This window comes from Poromitra crassiceps (genome assembly GCF_964638095.1).
Source record: "Poromitra crassiceps genome assembly, chromosome: 10".
Classification (NCBI taxonomy): Eukaryota; Metazoa; Chordata; class Actinopteri; order Beryciformes; family Melamphaidae; genus Poromitra; species Poromitra crassiceps.
Window position 1 is genome coordinate 2,017,510 of NC_139631.1, and position 17,936 is coordinate 2,035,445.

The window sequence follows — 17,936 nt, forward strand, 5'->3', positions numbered from 1 at the left end:
GCTTAATCCAAGTCTCCAGGAGCCCTGAGAGGCCAAGTTGACTTGAAAATATGTAATTTACAGCCTGCTTTTAGCTGAGAATGTTTCACTGTAGCAGGCTACAGCAGCAGCCCCCGATGTTCTAGGAGCACGTGGTGGCTACAGTGGAGATTTCACCTACAAACAGGGTGTAAATTACATCTTTTCAAGTCAACTTGGCATTTCAGGGCTTCTGGAGACTTGGATTATGCCATGTGAGAAGTATGGAAGCATCTTGTGTTTTTTCCCCCCACTTTCTTTTTTCTATATTTTATTTTATTTTATTTTTTATGTTTGAAAGTTAGTCACCATCCACTTCAATTGTTTACAGTGGGGGAATGTAAAGACAGTTTTGGAGAATTCTGCAACAGTGTGAAAGTCCGTGAATATTTTGTGGACTAAAGAACATAATCCCTCCTTCCATCGGCATGGGGTGAGTAGATGACTGCATTTTCAGTTTTGGGTAAACTGGGTAAACTTATTTTTATTGTTGTATGTATCTTATTATGGAACCTCAGTCTCGAATAAAGTTTTGATTGATTGATTGATTGATTGATTGATTGATTGATTGATTGATTATTCAGAAATTGCTGGGGTTTATGATTTCACTTCTGCATTCAATCTACTTTTTTTGTTTATTTTATTCCCCCTATTTGTAATTTATGCATTTTGGTCTTGGTATAGAATTTTCATCCTTGTTGAGTTCAGAGTTTCACTTTTTCTATCTTTCCTTCACAATGTATTTCACACCTTTGACTGTGTCAAATGTAATCTATTTTCATAGGTGCAAATGAATAAACTTCAAAAAGTTAAAATGTGAAAACCAAGCTCCCATAGATTTCCGCGACACTTCCCATGGAGCGGAGTGTCAGGGAAGAGGTACTGATTTAGCCTCTCATTGATCGAGGCCTGTGGGAGGCAGCCGCAACACCCTGTGCTCAGATCTCGATGTCAAAACAGTGACATAACAGGTGCAGAAACTCGCACCGTCGCCCACTCACACTGCCTACAGCCACATGGCTGCATACTGTTCGGTGGTCCAACCTGGGGCTCAGGACACCCCCCCCCCCCCCCCCCCCGTTTTGCTTTTTCTTGTGGAATACTGAATAGTTGAAGCCTCTATAGGCCTCCTCTGATCAAGTGAAAGGTTGAGAATCACTGAGCTAGCCCAAAGTGAGAGCCATGACATAAGCTACATAATTTTCCAGTGATGGATTTTTGACTGAATTCACTTTTGCAACTTCCCCACTCTGACAAGCGTAGAGTTGAGCCGTGACACATTAACCTTTCTCTGCTCTCTGTCGTAGACAATTAATTACTCCTGGCAACCGGCTTCTGGCTCGCAGGCACTTAAGAAGCCGGAAAGGAATGGAAATAGGAAGGGAAATAGCGTTTAATAGAGGGCGAATTTCAAACGGAAGCTTTAAAGCGTGTTTCCTGTAGGAGAAAAGGCAGGCCTGGGTGTCCTCTGCTGTGCAGCGAGGGTGATCAACCTTGTCTGAAGTGCTTTGGTGTTGCGGGGTGGCGTTTGGGTCCTGGGAGTCTGGTGAGTGGCCTTCTCTAAAGCCTGCCACGATATTCACCTCTGACTCATTGCCGGCGGCTGCTGCGCTGCTTGTCATTCTGATGTGGCACAAACAGCGGGCGGCCCACTGCCTTACCCTCATCAGAAAGGCTATTTGTATCTACGGCGTATTTCTCTCCCTCCCTCTTTCTTCCTCCCTTTCTTTTTCTTCCATCCTACTAGCGGAGTATCTGTCGCCTGGTCATTTGGTCAGGCCTCACTCTCAGAGTTGGCATGCAGCCTCTCCCCCAGAGGGTTTTCATACTCCACTTCCCTGGCTGATGATTCAAACGCCACATGCTCGCCGGTATGCTCCTCCACTCAGGTGAGCTCCACCAGTAGCTAATGGATGGAGCCCTCCATGGTGCTGAAACTGTGTTGACTAATCTTGGCAACTAAATTAGCCATTGCCCATTTAGTCCGTCCTAATTACACAATTCAAAGATCCGGCTCCACTAGGTCACCACTAGGGGTGCTGTTGTTTACACTTCCTGAAAGATTCTGCGCCATCACATGTTAAAATGGCATAGATAGCTGTCACCTGTTTGGTCACTCACTCACACGCAGATGCGATGCGGGAAAATAATTAGCGTTTGAGGAGCACACCCTAGTGGAGTTGGACTCAGCCAGGAAAGTGGACTATGAAAACCATCTGGGGAGAGAGAGGAGAGGCGGTATGCCAACTCTGTGAGCGAGACTAAATAGCCAGGCGATGGGTATTCCTCTAGTATTATTACTTTGATTGCCTTTGTGTGTTAGCTGCCCTGGCAGCTCAGCGAGGCTGACAAAGGACAGCCATTCAACTCGCATATAGCCTACTGTACACAGCCTGTCCCCGGGGAATCTATAAAGGAGAAGTCAGATAGAGCCATGTGCCTCAGTGTTCAGTGGAGACAAACTCTGTTTAAGCTGGATTTTTTAATTAGGTAATTAGGGACGATTAGTTGCCCTAATTACCTGATGATTGCCCTAATAGCTTGTTTTCGACCACGTGATTCGGATGATGTCTGAGGGGCAGGAAGTAAAACTGCTGCCCAGAGCTAATGGAAAATGAAGGGTCGGGTGACGCTCCACGCTGCAGGTATCGCCAGAAGATTGCAAAACTTATAGCATATGATCCATATACAATGAAGAAAAGAGATTTTTCCAGTGCTTTCCTATCGCTTCCTATGTAGCAAATGGAGCCTGCTGCTAGTTGTCCCCAAGCGTGATCTGCGCATGCTCGCCCCCGGTCGCCATCTTGACGTGACGTCACCTGAAAACAACCTATTACCTAATGATGTGATGTCACTCGAGCAATGATGACATCATCTGGTGAAATCATCACTGATGACATCATCATTGAGTGCTCGTGTGACATCACTGGTGACATCACCAATTCTAGTGGACCCGTGGGAGTTATGACATCATCACTGATGACATCATCATATCCCATTGTGCAACTCGGCCAAGTTGCGCATTCGGTAATTAATCGGCCCTAATTACATTATAAAATCTGCCCCCGTTAGGTCACCCGCAGGGGTGCTCTTTACACTTCCTGAAAGTTTCAGACCGATTTGCACATAGAATAGCATAGCCGCAGCCCAACAGAATTCTGCTCACTCACACACACACACTATTATAGATACAGTAATATCATCAGTTGATTTATGCTGAATTTGAGTGTGTCCCGGAGGCTTTGGAGACTGTGTCACACACTGTGTTCCAGACCAGGGGAGGTCCAACTCCCGGGAGGGGGCGGGGGGAATTGGACTTTACATAATAGGCCTACATTCATTTTCAACGGAGTGTTTCATTTCAGAAGCACGGCATACAGAATGGTTGAAGCAGAAGATGCATGCTGAGCCTCCAGTATGTCAAAATATGCATTTAAAAAAGGAAATTTTCATGAAGAGAACAAGAGCCTTTAAATTGAAACAAGTACCCGTGATTCAAACCTGGCCCACAGGACCCTTGGTTGTTGCATGTCCTCTCTCTCTCTCTCCAATATCTCTCCTGTCTCTCTTCACTATGATTAGTATCCAATAAAGCAACAATCTAAAAACAAACAAACAAAAACCATCCAATCTTAGGGAAAACCTCATGAATATTAATGATGGCTCTCCTCTCCCTCAACAACTACTTTCTAAGACTCCCTGAATCCTATTTGCTCCGGTGGAGCTGCTCAGCAGTTCATATGGTTGTGCAATATGGCTTTGTGAGTGAATCTCCTGCAGTCATAAAACCTTGCACTTCGACGGGTGGTTATTAAACCAACAGGATGTCCTGCTGAGAAGTAGTGGCAGCTGATAACAGCTGCTGTTGATTACTCTGCGTTCGGTCGATCATGTCTGATGATGGCACCGAGGCACTCGCATCTGATACCAAAGAGGCTGAGGCCACCAGACCAGTGCTGAGAGCTGCTGCACTGACAGACCACCTCCTCTCGTCACAGGACATCTTTGACATCTCCAGCCAGCTGTGCTGGGGGGGGGGGGGGGGGGTGGGGGAAGGGGGGGGGGGGGGTGTTGAAATTGTTGTGGTGGATTAGTATCCCATCATGTTTATCAACTGCAATCCTCAGGCAATTTGATTTGGTCTCTGACCCAAATCGGAGAATATTTTTTACCGTTGGATATGATTTTGTCCAGAATTTCATGAGTACCTATTGCAGGTAGAGATAACAGTGAGATTGTGATCAAAGCGGTCGTTCCTCGTCTAGGCTACATTCTCTCATTGCTTTAACTTCTTATAAATGGCGTAACAGAGAAGCCTAACACCTCATTGTCAATTTGCTGGGGACCCCCTGGGACCCCCCTCAAGGACCCCTGGTGGTCTCCGGACCCCACATTGAGAACCGCTGCTCTAATTGAAAAGAGCTGGGATGGAGACTTTTGTTTTGACTCCCTCCCCATGAATAACTGGTCAATAGCGTATGCATAACTAATCAATGTGTCCGAGTCAAAGACCGGCAGGACCGCGTCAGGAGGACAACACTCCAGACTTGTCTCATTAAAGTCAGAGTTGTAAATATCAGCTTACCATCTGGCCACGCTGCAGACAGCAACATATCTGCATTTAGTGGCTCTCAATGCAGAGCAAACACACTCCTGGTCCAAACACATCTGACATCAGGGGGAAATCCCAAACAAAAACCGCATGTGGAATTCAGAGAAAGTCTTCTTTGGGATTTCTATGACGTTACAAAATACATACTACCGCATGCGCTGGGACGCGTCATCAGTGATGTTAGCTAGGGTCGTAAGGTGTTTCGGGTCTGTCAACATCATACACCCTCCTCGCCCAGTAGACCCAGCCGAGGCCGACCCGCGTCCCGGGAAGCAGCCGCTCACGGATCAGCCTTCCTACTCTGTCTGCAACGTTGCCCGCGGAAGGGTAGCATGCCCAATCCGCTGCAATAGAGCTAGTGCTACACTGCAGTAATGAAAGACCCTTCGGTGCATGGAAGGCCCTGTGGGTGCGTCCAGGCCGCGCTCCTCCACGTAGATGGGAACAGAGCTTGGAATGACCTATGGGCAAACACTATAGAGCAGGGGTTCCCAAACCTTTTCATCTTGGGATTCAAATGATAAATTCTGTGTCTCCCTGGGACCCAAACTCACAAAAAACATACGGTAATGAGTTGCCATGCCAACCCAGCCCCCATGGGTCCGCGAGCCAAATTGGGTCCCAACCATTGATAGTACATAGAAGTCCCAACCCATAGTTTGGGAAACACTGCACTAGAGTATTACATCATATTAAGAGGGAGATGTTTCTCATTGCATGGAGTCTGCATGGACAAAGGTCAGCCTAATGTTGAGAGAAGCAGGCCTTTCCTTGGGAATAAACTAAATAATGAATAAACGTTTCCATCTCCTCCCTCTCTGCAGCTGCCATCAAGGCACTTCACTTCTCACCCAATTCTTACAGTGGAGCTGCTCTGTGACACAAGGCTGGTTGGACAGGATAGTCCCCTCATGGCAATGTGTGTAATGGTAATGACACAGTCTACACTAGAGCCCCGACCGATATATTGGTCCATCGATATTATCGGCCGATAACCGATATATTGGTATTGGCTGATATGTTGGCCGATATTGCCAATATACGGTATATATATATTTTTTCTATTTTATTTTTATTTTATAGACAGCATGTTGTGTATATTTGATATTTTTTCTTAACTCAAGTTATATTTTATATTTGTTATATTTGCGGTTCTGTATTTTCTAGTTATTTATAACAATTAAATTCCCAGTGAAGTTTACAGTTTCATTGCATTGATGTCATTTTGGACAATAAAGTTGATTGATTAAGCTGTAAAATATCCTGCCAACATTACATATCTCAAGTCATGTCAAGTGTTTGATATTTGAGGGATCATTGCAAAACAATTGTGTAATATAATGTGTAAATATAATAAGAATATCGGCTCATATATCGATAACGGAATTTTTTTACTCCCTAATATCGGTATCGCCCTCAAAAATCCAGTATCGGTCGGGCTCTAGTCTACACAGGCTATCATCCAGTACTAACACTAAGGTGGTGCTTTCAGTTACAGACTGATAACTAATGCAGCACAGATAGTCATCCATGGGCCCTGGTGAGCAAAGCCAGTCTGAGTTTAAACCATTGCCATTATCAAATTGCTGCCGTCACATGAGACCCCTTGTAATTTGGTCTTTTTTCAAGAAAAATGAGTGGGTGATTCAGAACACATGACCTTAGAGTTTTACAGTAGAGCACAATAGACAAAGGTCCATGCGAAAACTCTGGATGTCCTTTCAAAATAGCTTTTTTACCTTTTGAACCAAGAGCTAGAAATAACAACAGAGTTTCATTGTGGCCAACAGTGGATTAGTAATGCATGCCTAAAGGGTGCAGGATCTGCTTCACACTCTCATTCCACTCGCTGACTCCCACAGAGATCCACATCAATACATAAAAAAAAGTAACATGCTATTAGCCTCATTCAGGTTAGAAAGTTGGTATTGGTCAAATTGCCACTCTGGTACATTTACCAGGTCAAGTTAGCATATTGTTAAACTAAAAATAATCAGCTTTTTATACATTTAAAATTAAGGGGGGGGGGGGTAAACCAAGAATTACAGATGCAAATACATTCAAAAACATGCTGAAATGTGCACGACACGCCATTTTTGCTGTCAGGGGGAAAAAAAATCTTTATTTTTGTTCTGTGCAACCTCAAATAAATATACTTTACATATTCAACATCCCATATTCAATACATAGACACAGTTGAAAAAAGATGTGGTGAACTTGAACACTTCCCATTGAATAACCCAACTGCAGCTGTGTGTGTGCCCGGGCCATTACTCAGCCACATACACATATGTGATGAATGAGTGCAGTGCAGGAGAGCGTTTACAGCCATGTTCTTTGACTCGATGAAAGAAGAGACACCTGCAAACTGCAATGATGCATCATCGTTATTGGTTGATTTATTTGACCTCACTAGTGCAGTGGTTCTCAAACGTTTTCACATCAAGGACCCCTAAAGAGACACAAATTAGACCACGGACCCCCCCCCCCCCATTTGATATTTTGTCCCAGGGTCCCCCATCTTGCTTTTAGATGTTTTATTACAGAAACTATATGAAACCCATGACCAAACTAGTCATGCACATTCTGTCACTGTTTAACTTATGGATGGAATTATAGTGAAAATAAATGATTCCCCTTTTTGCTGGGGACCCCCCCCCCCCCCTCCAAACCCCACTTTGAGAACCACTGTTGTAGTGAATACCAATGGAGACTTAAGTGTTGCTGACTAAACCAGGCAACAATCCAGTATGCAGGAATCTGTTATTTCATTGTCTTTTTTTGCATTAAGCACTTTACGATTCTGGATATACATAAAGCACATTTATGCTGCTATAACACTGATCTACATTATCTGCCTCAATAAGAGTGCAGTGGAGCTACAGTGCCACCTTGTGGTCACTCTTTATAATTACTTAATACAAGCAGACAAAGCCGCCCCGACTTGCTCAATCTGTGTGGGAGTGTGGTCTGTACAGAACCCAGTGACAGTTCCACAAACATGTGGCCATATGGCAAATAAGAGGCATTCTATACAGAGATAAGGGCAGAACGTGTGTTAAAACAGACCCAATCTTACAGACTGTTCTGTTCTGTTCATAGTATATTAGGAAAACGTAGCTTTAGTTTCCATAAAGGAGACAGACCAAAGTGGCACAGAAAGCCAATATGTGTTGCAGCAATGGCGGTTGATTGATGGAGGATAATGTGAAAGTTTTATCATGAAAACAAACAGTAGAGCAAAGAAAAACAAATTTCCATTGGTATTGGCACAATAAAGTTTACACTATATACAAACAAATTTGTGGACAAAAACTGCTACGAGTGCAGAGCCACCCAATTGTGCTAGAAAGCGTAATATTGAATGTTGATTTTTTTTGTTTTCTCTGTCCGAGCCTGTTCGTGTGTTTTGTTTGTGTACCGTTCAGAAAAAATTAAAATAAAATATTGAAAAAACAATTGTGCTAGAAAGCAGCCTTATTGTCACAACATTAAAACACACATTTTGCAGTCACAATCACAGACATGCATACATACAGCTAGACACATATGATACAGCTTCTCACAGCATACTGTACATAAATGTACAGCTAGACACCTATGATACAGCTTCTCACAGCTGAGAAGATTGACAGTGCAAATAATACTGTAAAAATTGATATATGACAAATGAACATTCTTTATGGTTGCCCCTAGCTTAGGCAATGTTTGCATTTTCATCTCCTTATATCTTGATGCAATAGCTGACAGTTCTGAACAATAGCTAGATCTGTGAGTGTGGTCTACACCCATGTCCACACATCACTTTGGATTATTTCAGTCTTGATGAGCAGCTAAATTACAGGCATTTGCGAACGATCACAGTGTTCTGAGATGAAAGCGATGACACAGAGGAGGCGGACCTGAAGCGTTGACTCCTCCCCCCTCTGGTCCTGGGTCGTGACAGTGGAGGAGGGAGGTTGCATGAGGTCATACAGTGCGGTAACTGCAGTAGTTTGAATCCCTGGACGGCGGGAAAGCGAGTGAGAAAAGTTTTCTCCAAGTACCGTCACGGTGCCCTTGAGCAAGGCACTGAACTGTCAACTGGTCAGTGGCCAACAGGTGGAGATTGTAGATGTACTGAGCAGCTCTCAGCTGTGAATGTGTGTAACTGTATACAACATGTGTAGTCGTGGCTGTGGGTTTGTCCAAGGGCACCACTGACATGTTAGAGGGACTTGGTCAACGCAGAGGAAGAACGGCGAGCTGGAAGTTACCGTGGACGACTGCGAGGAGCAATGGCTTCCCCGGCGGCTGTTTAGTCCAGGGGAACCTCCGACAAGCTGGGCAGCATGGACGCCGTGGCCTGCCTGGACTCCCTCATCTTGTCCAGGCCAAAGAGCAGGTCCAGCTGGGTGACCGGCCGCAAGCGCTCCTCATCCACGGGCCTGGACGGCGAGGTCAGACACGGGCACATTGAGAACATTCCCATATTCCCTCTCATTATTATGTATTATATCTATCACAATATTTTGGGCATTTCTCATTTATTTCATACAGCATTTTTGGTATATTGTCCAACTGTTTATATTCTCAGATTTAGTTCTTTGTCTCAGTAAGTTCTACTGGTGTTATTAATTTACAGTTTTATAAGTCATATTCTTTCATATTTCACATATACAGTTTTGACACACGCCTTCTGATCTGAAGCCAAGGCTTATGTTTAAATTCTTGAAATGTGCTTCTTAGACAAATATAAATAGTGACGTTTAAGCCTTTTTTGCCTCAAGGCAAAGGGCAGCTACTTTGAGTGATTTTAGTGCTCAGCGCTGAACGCTAGGAGGCAAAAGATATCTTCTTTTAGCGAGTGCTGTGCTTCAAAAACAGTCGCTTAGCAACAGCAGAAGGCATGACCAGCACTTCCTATATGCAACAGTTTTAGGGTTAGAGGTTTGGCCTTTTATAAAATATTAAATGTAGATTTTGTCAGTGTTGTCCACCTCTAATATGATGGATATTATGTTTGTTTGATTACATATTTATTGTATAATTCCTGAATACCACATAATTGATTGTCTCTTAACCCGATTCTAATGAGGGATTTTGATCAGACTTCACACAAATAGTATGCATGAATATGACGTATTCTAATAAGTATTATTATAGTTATCAGGGTTTCAGTGGAGAGTTTTAGTTTCAGAAGATTTACTGCCTTACCAAATATACTTAACAATTGACTGACCCCCTTTTTTTGCAATGTCCTGGCATGAAAATGGTAAAAAGATGTAGAGTATTAGCATACATATCAATCGAAAAATGGCCATCAAAAACCCATATTGGTCCAAACTTAATAATAATAATAAATAATAATCGATTCCATTTATATAGCGCCTTTCTAGATAGTCAAAGCGCTTCACATATCATGTGTAGCACCTGCCTGGGTGAGGTATGGCAGCCAGTTTGCGCCAGAATGCTCACCACACATCAGCTATCACGGTGGAGAGTTGAGGACTGAATGTGCCAATAAAGTAACGAGGGATGATTAGTAGGGCTGGCTATCGTTTAAAAAATTACGATCCCAGTACCAATACCAGTACTCTTAGGGCTAATGTACACTGCCTCCGGAAAAAAGGTGGTATGGTTCCGGTACAGACCCACACTAATGTAATCTGTCAGACGTATGCGGGATCCATCAAAAATAGAACAGGTGCGTAATTTCTCCGTACCGCATGTATCGCCCATCAATTAACATGGGCGAGAGTCGATCCGGCAGTTTTGCCGGATCCGCAACGCAGCCGTAAAGCATCTGGTGTACATTGCCTATTAAAGTGATGCCGATACCAATTGAGTACTTAATTCGATCGTTCTTTTTTCATATTATTTCATTCAAGGTGGCCTTAATCTTTTTAGTACTAGAAGCTAGAAAAATAGGGGTCCAGTGGTGGACACACTGCGGAGATGTAATCTTGTGGGTGTTTCCGTGAGAGTGGTACCTTTCCTCCTCCTCCTGGCCGTCATGCAGCTGCTGGGCGATCTGCCTCATCTGCTCCTTGCGGACGTAGTCCCGCACTCGGTACATGGCGGCGTCGCGGCAAACCTCCCTGAGGTCACTGCCAGAGTAGCCGTCCGTCTTCTCCGCAATCTCCTTCAGATTGATGGCGTTGCTCAGCTGCACGCGGGAGAGAGGCAGGTGGAGACCGGAGCCGATTATGTATAGCAGGGGTGCCCACACTTTTTCAGCTTGGGAGCTACTTTTAAAATGACCAAGTCAAAGTGATCTACCAAACATATTTATTTATATATATATACACTGAGTATACAGTGGAAAACAGTGGAACAGTGGAAAAACAGTGGAAACAGTGGAAAAACAGTGGAAAAACAGTAAAAAAAAAAAAAAAAAAAAAAAAAAATCTTCCTCAATGCCATGCGATCGACCACACTACCTTCGCGATCGACGTATTGGGCACCCCTGATGTATAGAATGGATTTGTTCAGGCGGTGTCAGTAGTCTTCGGTTTGTTTGGCTGTCAACAGACTAGGGTTTACCATTCAAGTGAAACGTGGGACATTTTGAATTTTCAGTCTATTTGTCACTTTCTCAATTTTTCCTTCAGCAAGCTGGTGAACAGCTGACGAATATGGGAAAGTCATCGATGCCTATTCCACTGCTAATATGGAAACCTTTTTCCCCACATTATGACAAGCGTGAATAAAAATAGACTAAAATGAAATACAGTGACTTGAAAATGTGAACACTGGGTATTGCAGTATCATGAAGACAGCAAGCAGAGCCTCATGTTAGTGAGTGTGGGCTGCACACTCACTGCTGTATATAACTGCACATGGGTGACCAGGTGACCACATTTCATTTGATACAGATGACAAAAAAGACGGGGCGGGGGGGGGGGGGGGAGGGTGCACTGAGAATTGCAGCAGGAGGCAATCAAGAAAGTAATTGTTTCCGTTGTGGTCTGAATGAAAAGAGATAACATGTCTTACATTTTCTCCTGCCAAGATCAGTTTCAGGATCTCCTGTCTCTGTCTTGTGTTCTGCAAAGAGAGGTAAGGGGTAGTGTTATCTATTACAGTAGTTATATGGAAAATGGAGTAGAAAAATGTCATATCAAATGTAGTGATGAAACGGTGGTCAAATGATCTCTGAATACTTATTAGACTGTCTACCAGCTGATGATTGGCTGCTGATTGATCGGTATCAGCAACCAATCATCAGCTGGTAGACAGTCTAATAAGTATTCAGAGATCATTTGACCACCGTTTCAACTGCCCCTTCACATGACTTCTACCTTAGTTATTTGACAGAACTTGAATACAGTACTTGCTGCCATTTGACAGTATTTGAATAGGGCATTTTATTGCTTAACAGAGTGTCCTTTCATATTTCAGAATTGCCGGGGACATGGAGTCAAAAGGAATCTGTGCAAGACTTGGTCATTTCATTTCACTTTCTGTACAGGGCGTTTTTGGGGGTGTTTGGTAAATTTATTAATTTCCTATTTTCAACTCTTAATATAAATTTACATTGAGTTATTATTACTAAACACTCCAGTGCATTGGATAGCCAATGTTGGCTCAATTAAAACTTTTTCAAGCGGCAACTATGTTTGGGTAAAAAAAATCATTTATTTCCCTGTGGTCTGGCCAGCACTGTCATGCAGCCAAAAGAACAGTCTGTTAAACAGTAGTATACTGAAAATGCACTGTTTATACTGGCTGCTGTTGGAAGCAGAAAGGCTGAATAAAATGCATAATTTCAATCATCGATTGCATATCAGCCGATCAAAGTTTCAAACTTGATTTCATTTTTAATAGGGGTGTGCCCCTAATGAAATGATATGAAACAAGGTGACAGTAAACGTGCTGTCAGAAACTCACCGGTAGCGAGCACACTCACAAGTCTGTACTTCTTATCCTATCTGCTGTGTAGTTGGCCAACCTCTCTTGCAGTATCGATGCTTTTAGTTTTTGGCTAGCACTAACACCTATAAGACTTGAACTTTTGATATTCAGAGGTTCTTGGTACAAAGCCTATTTTAACAATATATCTGGCTGTGTACTACACTTATTATTTTTTTATTTTTTTATGAAGTCTTCTATGATGTGTGTAATTTGCAAATGTATTTTTTGTAACAGTGTTTCTTTATAACAGTATATATTTTATCGGTGGTTATGTGGTGTTGTAAAATACTTTCTTGAATAATTGAATGTACTTCCGGTATGTTTGTATATAGTTGTCATTTCCGCCTTATACTGCACAACGCTGAGGAGGGCCTGTTTATGACAAGATTTAAACTGGAAAAGGACATTTAGTGTGCTGGCTCGTTCTCTCTTCTTGACAGTAAACATGCCACACATACCCAAGGAGAACCCTGAAAGGAGCCGTTTCTTCCGGTGTACGTATGTGTATATTATGTGTTTAAGTTAAGTTAAGTTAAGTTAAGTTAAGTTAAGTTAAGTTAAGTTAAGCATGTCTTACTGGCAGGCCGACGTGAAAGGTGGTGGGCATCCTGCGCAGAATGGCTGGGTCCAAATCCTGGGGTCGGTTTGTAGCTCCCATCACCATCACCTACCGTGAGAGCAGTCACAACAATGTGAACACGCTGCTCTACAACAATGTGAACACGCTGCTCTACAACAACGTGTGTAGCTCAGGCGTTAACATGACTTCTTCAGGTGGCTTAAACATACACAGTACCAAGGGAAGGTCTGAGTGGGACCTCTGATGTTACCTGGCTGGTGGAGGATGTTTCTAGGCCGTCCCATAGGCTCATGAACTGGGCCTTCATCATGGCTGTGGCCTCGTGGTCCAGGCTGGAGCGGTTCCTCAGGAATGAGTCTTATAACACGTGGAGGAAAACACAAAAGTCAAAGCGTGAAGACATGTACCCAAGGCTCATACGAGCCAAAATCATCAAGTGGAAATCATTTTGGGCTGTTGAACATATGTGTTTGAAATGGGGTTACACAAATGTATTGGTTTCCTTATATTGTGGGCTGATATTTGCCGGGGTCCAGACCTTCGAGACCCACTCCACCGAGTTGAGTTTTGGCTGCTTCTGGTCTGGCGTCGTGACTGCATCTTGCATGGTTTTTGACGCTGTTGTGTTCGCAAAATCAAGGAGGGGCCAATGTGGTGGGGCGGGGGTGGGGCGGGGGATGGCCCCCTAGCTCGGATCATGCCCATTTTCCAACTCGACTTTCATTTTTATGTCAACTACACACCGGTAAAGTCTCCTGAGTGCATCTTGCACGGTTTGGGTGCTATCGCGCTGACTAAATCTGTCCACAGACATAGTATAAACACACACACACACACACAGACTCATGAGGTGAAAACAATACCAGACGCTGTCACGGCTGGTAAATATCTATATACCAGCCTGTATCGACCCTAGCTTGAAAGCAGTAATAGACTCAGATTAACAAAGTAAACACTCTTGACAGGCTTGTTAGATACACTCACCGATCTCATCGATGAAGATGATACAGGGCTGGATTTTGACAGCCAATGAGAAAACAGCGGCAGTCAGCTTCTGTGATTCGCCGTACCACTTGTCTGTCAGCGTGGAGGCCTGCAGGTTGATGAACTGACAGCCCGAGGCTTTGGCTGTTGCCTTGGCGATCAAAGTCTTACCACAACCAGGAGGACCAAACAATAAAACACCTGGGAAGACAGAATATGACAAATATTACAGTCTTTGTGCTTTTCTTTATTTCTTTAGTTTGGGTATAAAAAACAAAAAAACACAGATTGATATTATATAAAAGTGAATTTATTGTATATTAAAGCTGCATTCAGTGATGTTTTAGTGTTAAAATAACTGTGTGGTGGGCGGACGTATCTCTGCATCCGTAACTCGTAGAGACTCAGGGGGTGGGCGACCACCTCCCACTATCCAATCAAAGAAATGCGGAGATACCGTCGCCCTGCATGCAGGACTACAGGAGAGAGATAGAGTACAGCGGGGGGTTGGGAGTTCCGAGTCACTGACCAAACACTTTATTTCAGTGATTGTTGTCAGAATATAGAGCCATTTAACACTTATTTGAACACAAAAACATTGCTGAATGCAGCTTTAATGTGTATGTACTATGTACACATATATGACCTACCAGCTAACCCTATGTGTGGGTGTGAGTCTGAGTCACACTTTTCAAGAAGCAATATAGTGTATTAAGACCAGGGAATAAAAACTTAAGAGGCCAGGGATGAGAGTGGATTCCCGAGGCAGCTAATTTTGGAGGTTGACTCATCCTGAACCACTGTAGAGCGCAGTGAAAATGCTCGAAGAAAAGTGAAGTATTCATTTACAGTAAGTGATTCTCTGCTGTCCTGCAGCCAAGTGTATAAATCTTGTCAAATGGCTGTTTTTTTGGCACACAGTCCTAGATGGAACCACAATGCATCGGATGGCTTTCCAACAATAATGAGGAAGAAAGTGGCTAGCACACGCACGAGCCAAGAAGGCTCACGACAAGTTTCGATATAATTCATCAAAACCAACAAATTTAAAAGAACTGCGTTTAACTTTGTTTCGCTCTAGTTTCTGATACCCTTCACTTAAATTGTTGGTATTTGTGACATATTTTCAACGAATGCCAGACATGTATACAGCATGCATCTAATCCATTCATGTCACACATCAGTGAAAATTGCTATGTTGAGTTTATCTTGTATTGTCCCCTAATGTTAACCTTAAAAAAGTGCATAAAAAGATTTGACCATTATGACTGTATGAAGATGACATGCTATGGTACCTTTAGGAGGCTGAAAGAGTTTGGATCCGGCCAGAAGGTGTCTCTTCTGGAAGGGCAGGATGACTGTGTCTTGGAGCTCATAGATAACCTCATCCAGACCTGCTATGTCTCTCCAGGACACCTGCAGGAAGAATTCCAGTTCCAGTTCCAGTTCCAACCAACTCTGGGAAGCTGCATTTACACTACAAGTCTACAATTATCTATCATCTTTTTGATCAATGTTATGTCATGGACCAACACTTACCTTCATAGCTCGTGGATCAACTAGGTGAGATGCAATGTTCATCTCATACTCTGTGAGTTTGACCCCCTCAACGCCAATCTTCTTCATTAGCTGCTCGGCCTGGGGAGATTACACACAGACACATACACGTACTTACTGCAGCTGAAGTTACAATCAAAGTCTTAACTAACCCATATTGTGAAGGCAAAAAGCTGCTCTAATCATTCAAATGATGTTATACTACCTGCAGAGAACCTACAGCGTAGACTGTATAACTACCAAACTACTACATGTACTATCATTCATATGCCCATTCACCAGACATAATGATCAAAAACCATGTATACCTTTTTCTTGGCTTGGTTTTTCTGCTTGTAGGTAGGATCCATGGCTTCCATAACCCACTTGATGCTGTAGTAGGTAGCTGCACCAAAGATGGTCAACCTCAGCAACATGCCCACCACTTCATTCCTGGACAATGGGCGCATCAGGGCCTCTCGGGGAATGTCTTTCAGCAGCATCTTGGCTTAGCTGGCTGGTGTCAGTCCATTACCTGAGGAGAGGAATGACAGAGAATTAAGTAACGCTAGCTGGCAAGAAGGAGAGTAGAGCTGGCCATTAAGTTGGCCACACTGACTGCTGCAAACGGCATACCAAAGTCCTTTAAAAAAAATCAATTGTTTAATAATGCAATAAAGTAAAAAACCACACACATCCAAGCGTAAAAAAAAAACTAGGTGCAGGACTGAAGGGTAACAGAAAATAGCAAATTATGGAACCTTTCTGTGCATTTTTTTTTAATTATCTGAAAACAGGGCATAATACAATAGTAACGTAAATAAATGTGATGTGAGTTGTCTAGCTATGTAGCTGCAAAAATCAAATGAACTAACATCATACAACCATCTTTCTATGGGGGAATGAAAATACAGTAGCACACAAAGCGGAAACACTGTCGGATCTGGGGGCGGGTCTAGAGAGGAAGAATGAGCACAGCCACTAGATGGAAATTGGAAACCAGGCTCTTCTCTGCTGGATCAGAATCAGGATCAGCTTTATTGGCCAAGCATTTTAGACTAAGCTGACCAGCTTTCTGAAATAAAAATCGGGGACATTTCCAGTTCGGCAGTCAATATTTCATTAATATGTCATTAATTTGTGCATGAACGACATCACTGGTCCACAACTTAACTCAAATCAACTCTCAATTACTATCAAACTAAATGAATGCAGATAAAACTGTTTACAGTTTTCTGATATACTACTGATTTTGTAATGATACAAAGCTGGTCGAAAATCGGCGGAGTGTGCCTTTAATTCCAAATGTTTTCCATGCTTGGATTTTTTTCCTTCAAATTCCATAACTTTTCTTGGAATTTCATGACCATGGGAACCCTGATTGGAATGCCGAATTTATACAGTATGGTTATTGCTTGTTGATTCAGTGGTTGGATGATCTGACGAATGCCGAAATGAGGAATGGCTCCAGGCGATTATGAAAAATCTAACGTTGTATTTACGAGTTATGTAGCCTACCGTGGAAGACGAGTGAAGCGACATTTATTTGCAAGATTTTTTATATAGAGTTAGGCGTGAGTCGTGGCGGTCTCCCAATACAAGAGAGAACGCGGTGGTTGTGCTGGCCATTCAGTTTACTCATTATGCTTCTGTCTGAGGTAACGTTAGCTTAGCTGTACAAGAATTTAGCTAACTAATCACCAATCAGCTTGACAACGCTAGCGTAAGGATCTTCTAACTTACAGTCTATGGCATGGACTATGGTAAGGATGCTATCTTGACCTGTCGTGACATAACGTTATGAGGCCAAACCGAAAGCTGACTTAGCAGCAACGCTAAGCTAGCTAGCATCGCCTTGCAAGACAAAACAGGTTCTAACATGACTGTCAGCTGGCCGGTCGTGAAAATATCGACTTCCAACCAACGGCTAAAACATTGACTACATCCACTCCGTATACTGTCACGTATTTGTGTAATATTTCAATTGACTTACTTAAACAACAGGGCTGAACATCCTTCCATTATGACAAGTGCGCTCGGCATTGTAACTCGAGTTGAAACAAACGCCAAAGTTCCGAGACTGATTTCGTTCCCACCATGTTCCCACCACTCATTCAGCATAAAACCACTGGATGGCAGAGCTGCGACACGGTTAACGACACAGATCAGCACCACGGACAGCATCTAACATGGTACAGTAAATAAGGTACGTCTCATGGTGATGAATAGATTTACTGTGTTTTTATTACAGTAGGGAAGGGTGTGTTACTTTTTTGACACAGAGTAGCCATCACATTAACACCCTTCTTC

General features: G+C 43.1%; 1 protein-coding gene across 1 annotated transcript; it reads right to left on the reverse strand.

Annotated features, from left to right (window-relative positions):
* Positions 1-7,344: 7,344 nt before the first annotated feature.
* Positions 7,345-17,655, reverse strand: atad1a (ATPase family AAA domain containing 1a). Its single transcript, XM_083644172.1, has 10 exons — positions 17,620-17,655; positions 15,956-16,161; positions 15,630-15,728; positions 15,386-15,506; positions 14,091-14,291; positions 13,357-13,463; positions 13,104-13,193; positions 11,609-11,659; positions 10,603-10,778; positions 7,345-9,057 (listed from the first exon to the last, which is right to left on the reverse strand). The coding sequence occupies exons 2-10, from the start codon at positions 16,127-16,129 to the stop codon at positions 8,928-8,930; spliced, it is 1,149 nt and encodes a 382-aa protein (XP_083500298.1). The 5' UTR covers positions 16,130-16,161; positions 17,620-17,655; the 3' UTR covers positions 7,345-8,927.
* Between the last annotated feature and the right edge of the window lie 281 nt (positions 17,656-17,936).